This window comes from Ixodes scapularis, unplaced genomic scaffold (genome assembly GCF_016920785.2).
Source record: "Ixodes scapularis isolate PalLabHiFi unplaced genomic scaffold, ASM1692078v2 PGA_scaffold9__187_contigs__length_104089568, whole genome shotgun sequence".
NCBI lineage: Eukaryota > Metazoa > Arthropoda > Arachnida > Ixodida > Ixodidae > Ixodes > Ixodes scapularis.
The window spans coordinates 8,440,454-8,458,726 of record NW_024609884.1 but is presented as its reverse complement, the minus strand read 5'-3'; the positions used below and the strand labels follow the sequence as shown (position 1 = coordinate 8,458,726).

The window sequence follows — 18,273 nt, the reverse complement described above, 5'->3', positions numbered from 1 at the left end:
CCACTGTATTATACCGGCCACGACGGCCTCCGCGGAAGCCCACGGCGGCGAGAGCCTGCAGCTCACGTGCGCGCCAGGGCGCTCATCTCTCCACTCACCGGTCTTAATCGCATTCCGCGCTAAGCACAAGAGGAAGTCAGCGGCGATGCTCCGCTGTGGGGCTCATGGCGAGGAGCGTTCGCCGGTCGCCTCGGGCCTCCCGGGACGCCGCATGCGACGTCCGCCTGCAAGAAAAAACAGGGCTCGGTTCAGAGTCGATTCACGCACAACGAGCAGTCGACGCGGCGGAACACACTCGAGAGACACTATATACACGAGCCGCTCCCAAAGAACGAGTGGTCGAAGCGCCGGACCGCGGAAATTCGAGCGCCTCAAACGTCGGTCCACTCGCGCAGCCCCGAAGCAGCTGCATGCAGGCTCCCGGGGTGTTCGAAGGACCTCTCCGGACGCCGGCTCGCCCGACGCGGCTCGCTGACACAGCCTCCGATTACGCATCCATCCTCCAACGGCTGCAGATGCCGCCGACAAGCAAACGAGCCTTGCAGGTATTAGCGCCCAGATGTTTCGCTCGACGTTCGTGACGTCACGTCGAGCATCATCTTTAACATCGTCAGTTGCGAAGTTCCATGGTATGTGTCAAAACAGCGAGCTTGGGGTCATCGCATCGCTCAACCAAAGTCGTGTCACAGTTGACACCCTGACATTGAGCCGATTTCCGTCGATGAAAGAAAAAAATTCGTCCAGATATAGACGCCGCAGTACGCGTTTGGCCGATCGCGAATCGCGACCACAGCGACGCTTTTTCCGTCGCGCACGTCGCTAATATTAACTAACCAAGTCGCGAGATGTTAGCGTTGGCTCGTCACCCTCAGTGGGGCGGGAGAATAAATTTCAGCGCTTTAAGGCTTGACTCCGTGGGGCGAATAAATGCTGCGAAAATTGCCGAATTTTGCCCGGCGGCATATTTGCCCTGTGCGTGACATCAGCACAGTGGCTGCTACGTCGCGCGCAAAGCAAGCGCGCCGTTGGGCGACGTTCGACAGTTATTCGTCGCATATTTCGCTCCACAGAGTTCAGCCTTTAGTCGGTCAAACGGTGGCGCCAACTGAACACTTCGGATGGTTGGGCATGCTGACGACGAAATTACGAAAACAGATGAGCGGCAAAGAAGACAATGCTGACGATTATCCTCCACATTAAGATCGTCGTAAGCACTCACAAGAAACTTAAAACCATTTTTCAGCCTCTCCGGTCGTAAGCGGTCGCAACTGGGTGAAGCAACAAACAACCTTTACACGCATGACACAAAACTCTTCTATTCGACTCCCGTCCGCTGAACGATCGCGGATCTCCGACGGTCGTCTGAGCTCGAGCACAAGCGCACAGTGCTCCTGGAGCGACCACGGCAGCGCCGAGGACCCATGCGCAGCTGGCCAACAGCGAGCGGCGCTTTCTGCCGCGGTGCATGGAGCGGGCCTCGCCGAGTGCAGCTGGTGGGGGCATTCGAAGGGCGGTGCGCGGCCGTAAATCAGCTGACAAACCAACCAGCTGCGGGACCAACGAAACACGCCCCGGGGCGGCCGCTCACGTACATCTCCGCGTCCAAGTGACCGCTCGCAGACGCGCTATCATTATACGCACCAATTGGCATGATTACGTAGGTATCGACCTCCTCGTTCCCATCATCCTGCCTTGCGAACGTCTTCTTTCATTCACCGCGGCCCGATTAAGCTCATGCCATGCAGCCATAGAAAATAAAAAAAGTAACAGTTTGGTGAAGTCGTGCACAGAGTTAGCTAAGGATATGCAAGGATGGGGAGTTCTTGGTCGCTCAATGCGGAGCGACAAAATTGTATACCTCTTGAAAAACACTCGGCACTCTGCAACGGTTCACGCCTCTACAGTCTAGACGATTTGAGCCACCATTACCCGTGCTTTGCCTGTTTAGCCTCTGACTGGTCACAAGAGCACAACGGTGTCTAAAAGAAAGATTAAAAAAACGTGGGGGACGGGACGCTTAAAGCGCCGTTCACACATATGCAACCCAGTAAGACCGAGAGTGACCAGACCGGTTTTTAAGCCTCTTGCGACGTCTTAGGACCGGATGCGCTGCAGCGGAGCAAGTCCTAAGACGTCGCAAGAGGCTTAAAGGCCGGTCTGGTTTCTCTCGGTCGTACTCGGTTGACTATGTGAACGGGCCTTTGAGCTTCGCCTTTAAGAAGGGAACGCGATAGCGTTATCGGGCCCCGTTCGCAAAGCCTTCTCATTAGGGAGTTTTCGTAGATCGTTTCCGCCGTCCCGCAACGCTATCCGCAACCCGCTACGATACCCGAAACTCTACAGTCAAGGCCATCGGCGCGCAGGCGCAGTAGCGGCTTCTACGTTGCGGAGGGCTTAGCGGAGTGAGAAACGCGGTCTACGAAAATTCCCTTTTAAACCTGCGCATGTTCCCAAGCCGTGCAAGCATGTGTGCGTGGTCTAGTCGTCGTGTTCGTTGGAATTTTCCCGCTAAATTTAGCGGGTCGATAGGGTTATGACGTCACAGCCAGGTGTGACGTTGTACATTGCTGCGCGCGTTGCATTGTGGTTTTTTAGTCCCACCGACGCCGACGCCAGAATATTAGCGACACGAGCTCCTAAACGCTATCGCGTTCAAATAACATCTCGCGCATAAAGGGCAGTTTCACACACTTGCAACCGAGTGGGACGGAAAGAGACAAGAACTGTTTTTAAGTATATACGCGCGGGACGTAGTCACGTGATTTGTACGCGGTGTACGCATCCGGTCCTAAGACGTCACAAGAGGCTTAAAAAACGGTATTGTCTCTCTCGGTCGTACTCGGTTACAAGTGTGTGAACGAGCCTTAACCCTCCTGTGTACAGACGTATACGACGAAAAGCGTCAACCCAAAAGTGCTGCAAGCACCAACTACCACGTGTTAGCCATCCACGGCACAAGATGTGCTAACGCACAGGAAAATTTCTACATTCGTTGGCGCACAGACATGACGGTCTCGACCGATTTCGCAACCACATCTGATGGGGCAATAGCACGCCGCATCAAGTAGGTGACAGTTCCCGTCTTCGCTGGCTCCAATGTTCAGCCGAGAAATGAGGCCCCGATGCGTTATGTCATTTGAGCAACATGACTTTTGTTTCCACAGTCGGGAACTCTGAAGACCCTTTATGTTACTGTCAGCGGAGCACTTTGCGCAGCGCGAAAGAGGACATGTCACGCGTTTCGGAAAGAATCGCTTGACGAGCGGATACCAGCTCCGGCGAATCGCCACCGAAGGTGCATGCAGACCTCCGCTTTCTCGGAAGCTTTTCCGGTGAACAGAGCTTGACAGGGTCGACGGCGCCGTTGGAACTCCGGAAAATAAAAAGCCCCGCAGTCGGCCACCAGTGGCCGGGCCGTGCAGCGCAATACTCAGTTCAGTTCCGAGCTGACAGTGCGGGGGCAGCTATAGGATCTCGCCGGACCAATCAGCCGCCTCCCTTTCATCACCTGCTCCCGCTCTCTGCGCGGAGGTACTATCGGGGAGGGTGTGATCACGTGGCGGGGGATCGACTGGTCCAACGCACTCGTAGTTTCCGCCGATCTGTCAAGCTCGTCAGCTTAGGGACGAACGGAGTAAAGCACGTAAGTTGCACGGCTGCGCCAAAACACATATAATCTCGTTCTTTCTGGGCTTTGCAGACAGACAATGCAGCACTGACGACGCCGAACAAAAGAAACACTTTACATCCACTGCGGCCCCGTCAGACGGTGAACGTCCCCGACGTTGAACAGCTCTAAGGTCTGTCTCTGTGCTCTTTCAAACCACTCCAACGCCTCCAATATAAGTTTTTTTTTTCTTTTTTTGCGAAACGATATAATTTCGTATCGAGAAATCACATAATTTTTCTTTGCCAAGTCGTGTACTTACCGCAAAAATCAAACGAATTCGAACCGAAGTCAGAGGACGAAGGTGACGTCAAATATGAAGTCACGTGGATCGGTTCAGTCGCCGCGACCATGCCTTTAAAGTTTCATGAAATCAACCTGTTTCTGGTGTGTTGGGGGTGATAAAAATTGAATTTCATGAATTATAATAATTATATTCTTGAATATACCTCGGACAGTTTATTACTTTATTTCAAAATCCGTGTCGACATCACACGAAAAAGAAAAAGAGAGAACACTGCATTTTGAGTTGCAGATTTTGGGCCGATAGGCCTTTGTGTTTTATGTTTCCGTGACAAAACTAGGGACTACAGGGCTTATGAGACCTTGTCAGAATGCCTTTAGGTGACGATATGTCAGATATCAAATCGCATGACATCGAGTGAAAATGTTTGTGTTCGCCAAAAACTTGCTCACCAAAAACTGGCAAGGAAAGGTTTGTTCCATATATCTCCTCCGCTAAACATTAAACGAAGAAACAATAAAAGTACATCATGCGTGTAGATGCACATCCCCATATTTCTTGGACATTAACGCCTCGGCTAAAGCACTAAAATGAGAAATCCAACCGAACAACAACAAACATTGCAATGTTTAACATTTTGGACAAAACCCCGAGACTGGAGGGGGAAAAAGAACAACACAACACAAAGTCTCAAAGACTTTGTGTTGTGTTGTCCTTACCCCCCCCAGTCTCGGGGTTTTGTCCAAAATGTTAAACCTTCACCAGCTTGTTTGCGCCCTAACTTTTTACTGCAATGTTCTCCGGAAATGTTTTAGATGGCAGTCAGAAAATATCCATAAGCAGTAATTAAACTTTTGGACGGGTATAGGATTTATTCCACAGCGCTACAAACGTTATTTATTTATTTATTTATTGTTTTTTTTTAATAAAATTTATGTTTTTTTTCTCAAAATTGTCAATTTCTGCTTTTTTTTACACAAAATCGTAATGTTTCCGAGGACTGTAATTTCCTGGGTATCACGAACGCAAATCAATTAGAATTTTCATGTTTCCTTGAAAACTATCTATTCCACGGATTGTCCCAGAAAGTTGGCCATGGACGCCGCTTTCATAGATCTTTTTCGCTCACTCTCGTCCCCGCCACCTGGTAGGCATATACGGCATGAGCGACGAAACAATAAAACATTTCAACCTGCAAATAGTAAAAAAAAAAAAAAAAAAAAAAAAAAAAATAGAGGGGAGGCAAAACGAGAATGGTTGACGCTTACGCTTATATCCTAAATGTATTCCATGCAGAGCGCAACTATGTCTGCTTTTTTCGCAGGAGTTGTGGTGACGTCAGAATGACGCCGAGCTATGATTGGCTCTAGTTGAAGCATAGTGGATAGACCTCAAAGCAAGCTGGCCTTGAGGTCTACCCACTATGCTTCGATTAGAGCCAATCAGAGCTGGGCTTCTTTCTGACGTCACCACAACCCCCGCAGAAGTAGCAGACGATACTTGCGCTCCGCATTGGTTCGGCGACGGCAAAACAATGTTTCCGGCCATACTGGAAGTGACGATGTTCCAAGATGGCGGCGCCCTTGTGAAATAGGTTTCTGTTCCAGGTGCTGCTAGGAGGGTACCGCCGTAAATAAGGAGTGGAAGTCCGGAAACAATAATGGCACTCTGGACAAACTTCTTTCTAAACACCGACCATATGTTTTTTTTTTTTTTTTCGTTTCTTTCGCTACAGTTGCGCTTTAGTTAGTGTTGAACGAGGGTACACGTCATTTCGAGCTCAAATATCATTAGAGTCATCGACCAAAGCATCGCCAAATGACACGCTGTCACTCTGCTTTCGAGTCGGGAGCGAGAAAAAAGAGAAAGAGGGGTCGGCCGTCCGGCTCGTCACGCTCCGAAGCCCACGCTCGGGAAACGTCTTCGGGCCCCAGTCGTTGCCCGGGCGGCGGCGGCGGCTAAAGCCCGAGAGCGCCACCCCGGTCGCCCCGCCGCCCAATCGAACACAAGTGTTCCAACTCGGTCGACGCGCGCCTCGAGGAGGCGAAGCCAGCGCGCGCTGCAGCGACGCGCGACCACGCGCCGGCGGCGTTGCGCGCGGATCAATGCCGGCCGGATATGCGAGCGCAGTGTCGGCGCGCCCGTGGCCGACCCCAGCCGGGGGCCCAGCGCGACCATCGATCGCGCCGCCGAGGCAGGTGCAGGTAATGGCCGGGCGCGCAGAAAGCCGGGCGCAGTGGCCGGGCGGCGGCGCCCCGCTAATGTGCACTTGGCGCTCGCCAGACCCGCCCTCGTGACGTGCTTCCGCTCCAGTGGCTCCCCCCAGAGAGAAGGGACGGGGCTGGCCGGCGCACTCCTGGGACCGCGGGTCACGTCCGCGGACCCCTCTTTCCAAACGGCCCGTGCTGGCCGGCCGCGCCGAAAAAGCCGCCACCCTCCTCGCGCTCGACTGGGCTTCGCTTCGGCCCCTCCGGCCGGCCCCGGCGCCGCCGACGGATCACCGCAGCCGTGTCGTTTCTCTTTCGGCCTCGCCTGCTTCGTCTTCTTCGTGGCCGCTGGGACTCGCAAGAAGGCGGCGTGCGAGCGAGCGGCACTCGTGCGCGGAAAACAGAGAGCGGCATAAATCGGCGAGAACACGCGCTCCAAAGAAAACGGCGGCCGGGGAGCTCCAGCGCACGTTCGTTTCAGTCGTTCGCCGCCGCCGCCGAAGTGCTCCGGAAAACAGGCAACTCCGTCGAGACCGTTGCTCTGAGAGCACCCGATCGAAAGGGCCATGGCAGGTAGAGACCGGCCACATGCAGCTCCCGTCATACACTTCTCAGCCGGGCGATTACCGAACTATTTGCCTTTCCCGTAGACCGGAGTTCCGATGCCCGGTCGAAACAGCGTTCTAGGATTGTATAAATGCCGCGTCTCGAACCGCGTGTTCTTGGAGACTGTAGATCGTATTTTATGGTGTTGGGAAAGCCAGCTGGGTTGGGAGTCCGCCCGAGATTTACGCACCGGCGTAAACATATGCGTACGAGAGACCCCCAAAGTGCTTTCACAATTCATGCCAAAACTGCGAAGGTAACGCGGCGGCTCTTTCGTGACACCAGAGTCAGACCACTGTTCAGACCTACACGTTGAACTTGACTGCTGTGTACGTCCGGCAACTGCTCTTTGTTTTTTGTTTGTTTTACTTCATTTGTCCTACCGACGAAAAGTGGCGGGGTCGAGTTGCCCGACGAGGCACATTTCGGGCGAATCTCGTCGAGAATGAGAGATGTGAGTGTTTTCTCCGACACGTAAACAAAACCAAAAATTACGACCGACCTTTTTTTTTTACATTTGGTTACAGCAGTATACACGTTTGCAAGTCCGGCTTCAGGGCGCTGCCATCTTGCCTGTCTGGGGTGCGCTTGGACCAGTCCTAATCCGATTACGAAGCCTTGCTAAGGCGTCGTAATCGGATTATGGCCGCTCCCGAGAGCGCACCCCACTGAGGAAGATGGCGGCGCCCTGAGACCGGACTTGCAAACGTGTATACTTTTCACCTGATTTACCGAGAGAGCGTTGCCACTTACGCCGTTCAATCGTTGTCTTGCATAGGGGACCCATTTGAAGAAAACGACTGGGTGGGACAGGTAAACGGCGCACTGAAGTTAAATGCTCGTTAAAGGGACACTGGCAGGGTATTTATGATCGCCGAGGTTTTTATTTGTACGTGACATATGAGAGCACAACTACACAGAACGCAATTTGCGGCTCGAAATTCGTTTTCTTTCCGCCCGAAAACCGCCGATCGAGAACTGGCCGGTTTGAGTTGCGCTCACTCTCTCCTCCGTGGTCACGTGCCATTTTCTGTGGTTAAGACAAGCATACCAAATATAATCGAAGTCGTGGGTCATCCAAAACACACACTCAATATTCAAATTAAAAAAAAATATATAAAACCTGTTTTTTTTTTTGTTTTTTTTTTTGTGGCTTTTAAAAAATTGCTAAACCGTTAATTAAAAAAAAGTTACACAGAGTACCGAAGTCTTCTGTGCATTCTGCCGAGTGGCCAAGCGCACACCAGCTCAGAGCACGTGGAGCGAAAGCTCGCTCAAGGATCCTATAGGTTCAATCCCCACCCCTGCCTGTTTCGATCTGGATATTATTTTTTTATTTATTTATTTATCAATACTATTATTCCAATACATGGAATATAATAGGAGTGGCACGAGAATAAAGCAGTATGTATACAAGATGCTTGCAATGTAAGTGTAGGCCCCCGCCACCAGAAGCATCGTAAACCGGCGTGCGGTCGTGTATTACTACTGCCTGGCGCACGTTAAAGACCCCCGGTTAGCGGTTGTACTGCACTGGCTAAATTTCTTACCTATTTGGGAGACAATTGTCGCTCATCGAGACAGACTAAATTCAGGTTGTATAAACATACACCCGCCTCCCCCCCATTTTTGTGCATTCTCTGCGTTATTCTCAACATGGCGTCGTATCGCGAGAGTCGCGAGCCGGACGGCTGGACGAAGCGGACTAGGCGATGGCGGCGGACGACGGGCGTGGGACCTCTACTTCAGAACTCTTGATTCGCGGTACCGGCGAATCTCTCTCGCTTCGAAAGAGAAATCTTGTACCGAGCAAAACAATTAGGATTTATTCCGTACGACACGCCCGAGCACCGAGCTGATTCGCACGAAGACGTCGCCGAGTCGCCGCCCCTTCTCCTGGCTGAAGACATCGCTCGTCTTACGAACGCCGATTGGTAAAAGCTTGAAAAACGCGAGAACGTCAATCACGAAGTGCTTTACGTTAGCGTTTTTCGTGCGACGTGCGCGTTTTCAATCTGCATCGCGCAAAAAAAAAAAAAAAAAAAAAAACACGGTTGGGTGTTGCTACGTGACTTGCGGCAACTCTCTCCTCTTCTACATTTCTCCTTCCTCCCCAGTCCAATTTCGGTTTCGGTTTTCAGCAGTGGCGTCTTTTGACTTTATGAAAAAAAATGTACGTGACGCTGTAGCACAATATTGATTGGGTAATCTTCTAACACAATATTTAATCGCCTAAGATTTTTTGAGTTTGGAACAGGCTCGTGAGCCGTTCCAAACTTAATGTTACTGTCGCACCCGACACAAGTGTTGGGTGCGACAGTAATTTCTATGTTAGTTGCTTCCGTCGTATTCCGTGCGCGGCAGCACGTTGGGCGCAAAGGCGTCGTTTTGAAACAGTTCAACATACGTAAGCCGTATACGCGGTGTTGGTTACACGTTGTAGTATGATTAAAGTTTTCTTATTTCTATAGGATTGCCCAAACGAGTCAGTAAAGTGTTTGTTCGTCGTATTTATTACCGAATCAGCGCCAAGCCTCGGTACCGGAGTGCGGCTTAGAGCATCGCAACTCAGATCCCGTGGAACGAAAGCTCGGACTGCAGTATCCAGGGGTCCTATAGGCTCAATCCTCATCCCCTGCCCGTTTCAATCTGGATGGGCATCGTTCCGGCGTATAAGGTTGTGTGCAGCAGTCGAGCTGCACTAGCTAAATTTCGCATACAACGTGTGAACCAGTGTCGCGCGGCGAGCTACGCAAAACGAAAATGCATTGCCGTGGATGACACGCGGATTGCTGACGGGAACATTCAAAAGAATGCTCGCAGCGACATGCGACTCTTTCCGGCAGCTTATCGCGTTACTTTTCGTCAAATCGCAAGTCGATTGCGATTCAACAAAAATGTAACGCAATAATTTGCCGCGTTAAAATAACAAACAAAAGAAATGTACAAGTTCTTTTATGACTGACTTGATGCCTCCAGCCGCGAGATAATGACCCGACCTCCCTTCTTTTTTTCTGCCTTAACGAAACAGAGCTCGGCGATAGTCTTATCGCCGAGCGGCATTCAAACACTTGATTATCCTGGTTCATCTGTCTCCTACCATGAACCGAGCAAACGACCGGCGGCGGCCTTCTCGCAACTCCCACGGTTCGCCTTGACGGCTGCGTGAACGAATCGCGCTCCGCGGGAGGCCTCGCGACGGGTGAGTGCGCGACATCGGCTCATGCTGCCTCCGAGCACCCGACGCGTTTGGGCCGCGCGTGCCGGCAGACCGGAGCTAGCAGAGCGGTCCGTCGGCCGCCCGCGGGACGCCACTCGGATGAGCAAACACGCTTCGTCCTCGAACGTGCCACACCAATTCGTTGTTTATAAACGTGCGAGGAAGAGCGTTCGCCCAGATCTGATCCTGTGGGCTGGCGCAATTTTGGCAGGAACCCGTTTTGCCAAGCACCTAGCGCATGCTCCGCACGCCAGAAACAAGAGTAGGGGGGCGCAGACCCCCTTCCAAGTTGCACCTCCATGTCGGAAGCCCAGGAAAATCCCGCAGGACGTGGAGGAGACCGTGCATGCCGCGCAAAGCCGCCACCGTAACAATTCCTACACGTTCCGCTTCGCCGTCGTCACAGTTTCAAACTTTCATTTTCAGCGGGGCGTCGGGCGGTTGCGCGATTCTTCACGCGAAGCATGTTTCGACACTCCAAACATTGGCTTGCATAACACATTCGCGCTGTAGCAGGAAAATCGCAGTTCGAATCTCCTACAATTTAAGACAAAATACAAAAACCTTCCCCGACACGAAGAAGAAAAAAAGATAGCGATGTTGGCCAGACGCCGTGGTCGGCTGCTCAGCTTTCACTAAAGATGTAGATGCAAATACGTCGTAAGAAGTTCATACGAACAAGCCCAGTCCGTGAAAAAAAGCTCAGCTAGTGTTTGACTCCGTACACTATCTTCCGGCCCTTCCACGCGGAAGGTTTTTCTTCCTCCCATTCTCTCTAGCAAAAATTACTCTGCAAAAAAAAAAAAAAAGAAAAAAAAAAAACAACAACTAGGAATTGCTTTGACGTCTGCGGGGCATTTATGGATCGTCGTATAGAGATTCTGTCCGTTTGCACCCGTGACATCTCGTGTACGGACACAGAAGTGTAAACGGAAGGTGATGGAATAATTACAAATACACCCACATACACATATGCTACACGTACGTAGATGATAAGATAAACACAATTATCACCGGTTATTATTAACAGTCGCCGTCCCCCTCCCCCGTTTTCATTTTGAGACGACAAGCAAAACTCATTAGTGATTTTTTTATTAACGCGCAGGAGCAACTGCAGCTCATTAACCCAGTAAATGAAAAACCGAGCGAGTAAAAGAGAGCGGGAAAAAAACAAGCCGAGCCTTTGAACGAGAAAGAAAACAAAGAAAAGAGAAGGAGAAAGAAACCGAGGTATTTCGAGCAGCCTCTTGGACAGAAGTCACAAATTGCCAGTCCACTCGGCCAGGGCAGGAGCGCGCTGCTGCTGCTGCTGCTGCCGCCAGCCGTAACATCTCCGATCGATTTCTCGAACAGTGCGCGCGCTCCGAGGCCGCGCGCAAAAGAGCGCGCGCGCGGCCGGGGGGCGGTTCCAGCCCCGCCGCCACGGTGCGAGATTACGATCGGGCCTGCTTATCCGACACTCGATTAACCCGATCCCTCGTTAACCGAAGCACCTCATCGGGGACGCTCTGAACGCGCTCGATACGCCTTGATATCCCTCCTCCTATACACTCGGCAGCGATTCGGGGAGACAGGCGGACTCGGGAGCCGTTCGGACGAATAAAGCGAAGGGACACTGCGTCTCCCAAGTTCCCCCAAAGTTTGGACACGTGGATCCATGGAACGCTCGGTCATGCGCTTCCAGATATTCCACAGTGCCCTTTGGAGGTGTCAACCAAGTGTTGAGTTGCTGACGACAACGAACGAACCCGCATTCCGTTAGCGGCAAACAACCCAACACGCTGTCCGCGAACATGTATGTATACGACCTTGCGCAACGAGCGCCACACGTTTGCGAACTGGTGCTGATTGCTCGGATCACTAAAGAAGCCGTTTTTTTTTCTTTTGTGTGTGTGTGTGTGTGTGTGTGTGTGTGTGTGTGTGTGTGTGTGTGTGTGTGTGTGTGTGTGTGTGTGTGTGTGTGTGTGTGTGTGTGTGTGTGTGTGTATGTGTGTGTATGCGTGTGTGTGTATGCGTGTGTGTGTATGTGTCATTACGTCGAAAAGGGAATCCCCGTTAGTCACGCTGGTGGAACTAGGTCAGGGACAAATGGTACGGGGACACGGCACAAAGGCACCATCGCCAGGCTGCGACAACAGCTGCTCTTAGACCAAGCTGCCTTCTATTTTGTGAAACCTAAGTGAAACGTTATGGACTGAACGCGAAAGGCGCGTCAGGTTTTGGTCCGCAGGACGATGAACACAATCCGCAACCAACCCCTGCTGGGCGCGTTTAAAGGCGCGTCTGTTTTTGGTGCTATACCCAGGCCCACAGGACGATGAACACAAACCGCAACCCCTGCTGGGCGCGTTTCCTGTTACATTATAGAGAAGCCCTCCAATCTTACATGGGGGCGCAGTGGTGATAAGAACAGTCGGCACCCTAACATATCGTGAAACGCCAGTTTCAAGGTTTCCCTGGGCGTTCCCAACTGCACCGTATCAGTTCCTTCTTTCTTTAGTTTTAGACGAAACAGCTGGGGAAATGTTCGTGGCCCGAGGCCGCTACGTTTTAACGCGCGTTTCTGTCACACAGCGGTCGCACTATAACACCAAAACAGCTTGATGTGCTTTCAGGGTTCCTCTAAGGAACTTGTCAAATGCGCTGGGCCCCCAAGGTCGCTTAAATTATTATTTCCGGTGCGTCCATGTCTTCAAATTTCACTAGTTTCTTTTTGCATTTATTTTATACGCAGAGATTGTAGACATGCCAGTTTTAGCGCTTAGGGAAAGGGATGGCGTCATTTATTTTTTTATCCCACATAAATTACCACCCTCACCTATCTTTACGCTGTCTTTGACACCTCCCTCGAAAGAAAGAAAGAAAAAGAGTCGAATGAATGCGGTCACCTGCGTTTCCAGGGGCACGGCGAGCGCAACATGACACCATCCCCGCTTTTACGAGCGTACCCCGTGAAACCTTCCTTTTTCCCTCGGTCTGGAACATAAAGTATGTTGAACCTCCGGAACCCCGGCACTCCCGACCGCTTGCTCCAAGGAACACGGCGGATGGCGTTCGTAGCGCGCTAAGCCGCCGGGTGTATGCTGCCCCGCAGTGCGCTCAGAACAACGTTCGTGGATCTCAATTCAGTTATTTAATCGCGAACGGCAACCAGCGCCGAGCACCAATGGTCATGCAGCCAAAAGTCGTCCACCCTTTTTGACCACCGAAACTTGGAACGGGACGTGATACTGAAGGACTAGGTTGGACACTTACATGTACATTTTAAAAGATCACGGAAGTGACGTCTTGGCGTCTGATTGGTGCAGGCAATTGTCTCCACCAATCAGGCGCCAATGCGTCAATTCCTGTTACCACACACATGTAAATGTACATAAAAGCTAGGTGCACTGGTGATACCCCGCGAGTCGCGGAGGAAAAGCGACGTACAGGTCACACTCGGCCTGATCATTTGCTTTTCGGCAGCGAGGTTGGCGATGCCCCCGTTCTCTTCCCCCGTACTGCTGTCAGCCCGAGTCAAACAGGATGAACGATCCTGGTAAAGCGGGAGGGGAATCACCGGTTTGTGCCTCCATGTGCCTCTCTTTAGACACATTCAGCCCTGGCCTGTCTGTTCCTGGCCGCACCTTCTTATTGATCAAGGAACAAGCAAAGTCTTTGCTTGCCATCAAGAAACTTCAAGACCGGATTCGAACTCTTGAGGGATTTCGTAATGACATCTTTTATGCCATTCGAGACATTCATCAGATAATGCAACATCCTGCCAGGCAATCGGAGACAAACGTTTCACCTGACGGAGTCACGGTCAGCGGTGCTTTAGGGGCCTTTCTGGTGAGGACTGTGTCGCCAAGCATCTCACATTTCCAGTCATGGATCTTGAATCCAAAGCCTATGGCGACACCTAGATACGATTGTGACTTCGGCTTGTGTTTAGGACAAAATTAATGGACGGCAGTGCCTGCGAGCTCGGCGTCCGGAGAATACTCAAGACCCCAGCAACTAGCCTTTCGTCACAGGTCGCCACGACGTCAACCATGGGGAGGGGGGCACTTCGTTCACTATCTTGGACAGCTAGCAACAAGCAGGGTAGTAGCCTTGACTCAAATTGCCGAGAGCATGGCTCAAAAAAATCCGTTTGTGCTCCTAAAGACGAAACATTACTTCTACAAGTTATTGGCGAGAGCGGTGCGAAACTCCAAGAGAAGGTCCAAGAGATGGAACATGCACGGGCAAGCATGAGGCGAAGCAGAGACTGTGCTCCAACGAGCCACAGTCAGTTCCTTGAGTTCCACGGAAGTACGTCCGGGGAGAACCAAGTTATGTGCCCTTTCTAAGAGCTGGCACATAGCCCATTCTCTTGATGTACAACGCCCGAGTGGCTTGGAGGGGCTGGGAAGGGAAGTGAAGGGCATCAAGTCAAAAGAAGGCAAGGCAACAGTGTTGATGATTTTGAGAAAATATAATCCCATAGAGCTCAAGAAACTACTGCTGTCGTACACAGTCCAGAACCAGTCACTCAAGGAGAAGGCAGAAAAGGAAGTTATATGGTACAGTAACTTGTTTCAGTGGAGAACGACAGAAGCTTCCCTGCGAGCGGACATTCAGAACTTGACCCTGGAGCGTGACGAGTGTGTGGAGGCTCTCAGAAGACATCAGATTGAAATGAGGACACTGCGGGCCAAGTACAAGGTGCTGGAGACGGCGGCACTGGCATTTAACAATCTGGAACGCGGCGATAACAGTCATGGGGAGCAGTGTTGTGCTAGTTGGTTGCCGTACGGTCTTAACCAAAAACTAGCACAGTCATATCACTCGGAGCTTGCCTATAGACAGCCCCGCTACAGGACGCAGCACCTTCTTCCTGCCCTGCTTACGCAAGCCGAGAACGGACCGTTGCCTCGGTGTAAAATTGCAACGGTCCAAAGTGCGCTGGCAGCTCTTTGACGGATAACTCTTACGAAGAAGCTGCCTTCAGCAATGAAGGAATGGCATATGAACTGGAGAATCAAAGACACGAACGGCCTTTGGCATTCAGGGATTCTTCACCATCACCGCATAAGTTGTTCCGTAACTTCCGTCGGCTGTGGCAGTATACGACACACCGGAGCTTCGGAAACTGTGAATGATGTCGTCCGAATTATAAGCCTTGAGGAGAAGACCAGGAAGCTCAAATCACGGCCACAGTCAGATGACATTGACATGATTTGCAGCCAGTTTGACCCTCTAGTGAAAGCAGAAGCCCCCACAGCAAGGGACAGAGATACTAGCTCCAAGCCATTGGAATTTGTTAACTCACTTGACCCATCCATTCCACTGAATCCGACAAAAATTGAGACGTTAAGTGCTACTAGGGCCACTCGAGCCTGCCTTGAACTCAAGGTCTTTCCGACACCCATCTACAGTGCACGGCCAGTAATAGACCGCAAGTACATAATTTTCTCCAAAACTTCGGATTATATCGCCAATATATATACATTTTTTTTTTTCGTGCACGTGCTGAGAGTTGTAAAACGAAATAAATGCTGCGAAGTTCTTATTGTTCATGCAAATATGTGCAATACGACGGTTTTGAGTTGGCAAAGATTTAAGATTAAGGAAGTACTATGTCAAGTTGTGTTGTTTTGGATGAACTAAAGATGACATCGCTGAGACATACTACAGTTCTATAATGCGGATTCTTGGGCGAGTTGGTACTGAAACTTGGAGAACATAATAGCGCTTCACGACAGGGACGAAGGGTAGGAACTTGGAGAACATAATAGCGCATTGTGTTGTCTTGTTCCTACCCTTCGTCCCTGTCGTGAAGCGCTATTATGTTCTCCAAGTTACAGTTCTAAGATAGGAAGGCACACGTTTATTAGAGGATATATATTTATTTACAGATGTACCCCTCTAAATCGTACCGTTTCGATACGCCATCCCCAAGATCCCGCGGCAGAATACAGCCCGGAGGAGCCGTCTCTTCTGCCCACTCTATGGCGTGACTGCGATGCATCGCCTCACCCACCCCAGGGCAAAACTTCACGCAGCTAAAGTTACGGCCGCAGCCTTCACTGGATCCCCCCAACAGCAGCCGCAGGCAGCGGCAAATCGCCAACCTCAAGTGGCAGGCGATTTGATTAGAAGAGTGGAACCAGGAGTGCTCTGGAAGGCGTCCACTCCCCGATATGGCATCGTCATAGACATGACAGAGGCCGCAATTACAAAACGGGGAAAGGGGGGGGGGGGGGGGGGGGTGTAGACGCAGAAGTTACGGGCGGTCGGATCACACGAGAAAAGGAACATAATTTCTCGGACGATGGGTGGGTGGTAACGCCTTTGCTTGCGATCATTGTTCTCTGTGGTTTCTTCTTGGGCTATCAACAGGCCCGAACTCCACAACTCAAAGATCTTCTCAACGGTTTAACTTATTAAGGAGCGACCAATGATGAGTGCTCCGACTGCGTCGCAGTGTACAGTGTACAGTGAGGGATTTCAGAGAATTTATCCTTAAATAAATCGTCAGTCGACTGCATACACCCAGCTTAGGACATTTCTAATGACGGCGAGGTTAACGGAGTCGCAGATCACATTTAATGTTCACCACATATCTGACCAGGCGAGTACACGCAGTTCGCGCATCCCCTCCTGGGGCCAGCTGGACATTTGGCGAGAATGTCGGCACGATTTCTGACCGCCGCGATTGGCCAGCTTTGCGATTGACCTTGGCGCTGGCCAATCGCGGCCGTCAGAGACCTCGCCGACCTTTTCGCCGAGTGTCCAGCTTAGAGCCCCTGGTGAAACAAAAAACCTCAGAACAAAACCAACATGGCGACGATCGGCACGTCGGCAATCGGTTCGGACTTCCCACAGCAAGCGAAATATATGGGCACCCTACTGGCTTGCGCAGGTCAAAAGATATGCGGGGTATGCTCCGGAGATTATTGACCCATCAGCCCCCTCTGAAAGTCAAGCACAAAAACGCTTCGGAAGCTATTCGGTATACCCTAAAAGAGAACTTGCCCTCGAGACCGCCTGAGATAACGGAACGCTACAAGTCCAACAGCTGATCTCCTCAGCTGAATAATCGGAGAAGGTCTCGGAACACGCAGCACTGATCTCCGGAAATTCACAGAGTCGTGCAACTTCGGCGACCCCTCTACATCGTGTGAATGATGCAGGGTCGGACTCGCACGGGACGTCTCCAACGTCAGTGCTCAAGAGAAAGCGACAACCCATGCCGCCCACAACAGAGCCACGGTCGTGACCAGCAGTGGTCAGTTCTCCGGTCAAACATTTACGTCAAATGGACCAGTCGACGGACAGATGCCACGGATTGTACTACTGTCACACGACTTCTCAAAAGTGCATCAACTTATTCCGATAAGGAACGCTATACACTGGAGAAGACCGAAAAGGCAATGCAGATATAGGGACCAAGGCAGCTAGGGACCAAATTGCTCGGTTTGACGTACCTCACTGCGTCGTTTTTGGGCGTTAGGGACGTCCGTCATGGAGCAGCCCTCCGGAGATTTGACTACTTGCATGTTCGACGCGTTCGACGTGTCCAGCGCATCGTTCCTACTTCCTCCTTCAAAGGAAAAAAAGAGGTAGAGACTCGGACCGCTTACGATGGCTACCTGGACATAATAGAGACTCGGAGCTACGGAACCGATTCAAAGAGAAACGAAAAGGCAATGTATATTGTACGTCTTGTCTGCCACACTTTTTTGTTGGCTGATGCAAACAGTACAAAATACAGTAGAAAAAAAAAAAAAGAACAGTGGGACGACCAGGCGGAAAGGGCTCACAGTTTATGCCGCGAGCGATGAGACTTCCAAAATACCCGAAAAATTGGCCGCGTTCGGTAACGACTCTCTCGACTCCAAGCGAATAAGCAACCGGCGGGTCACCAGCTCGCGTCTTTGAATCTTCAGCCGAGCGCAGCTCTCCAGCCGAATTCCGGCTTTCTCCCTGTACCCGCCGGTCTTCGTATAAAACGGAAGTGGACGATGCCGAGCAACGTAGTTTCGACAGGATCGCCACAGACATAAAACCGAATGTATGCATCGTCGTCAGTGTTCGAAGCTATCCAGCTCTTCGCGGGCCAATTTCTCATACACTCTAGTGACTTAGCTCCGCGGACAGGAATTCAATGCCACCATGAACTCCGTGAGTGTCCTACCGTTCGGTCCCTGCAGCGCTCCGTTCATCATCAACACTACGACGATGGTCGATAATCGTGTGTTTGTGCAACGCCAGTCAAAATATCAAAACGAAATGTTCCGACGCACTCTGACAAAACAGCATTGCATTTTTCATGAACGCAAAGCAGGCAAACTGAAGACAG

The 18,273-nt window shown here is 51.2% G+C and overlaps 1 protein-coding gene and 1 pseudogene across 2 annotated transcripts in view; one reads left to right on the top strand and one right to left on the bottom strand.

Annotated features, from left to right (window-relative positions):
- Positions 1–18,273, bottom strand: part of LOC8036756 (LIM domain-binding protein 2) — a 196,150-nt gene that overhangs the window by 128,544 nt on the left and 49,333 nt on the right. For both annotated transcript variants that reach the window (XM_042287379.1, XM_042287380.1), the window contains exon 2: positions 99–224. In XM_042287379.1, the coding sequence (XP_042143313.1) occupies positions 99–113 (15 nt within the window). In that variant the 5' untranslated portion in view covers positions 114–224. The remainder of the gene's footprint in view (positions 1–98; positions 225–18,273) is intronic.
- Positions 13,421–15,578, top strand: LOC115330540 (annotated as a pseudogene).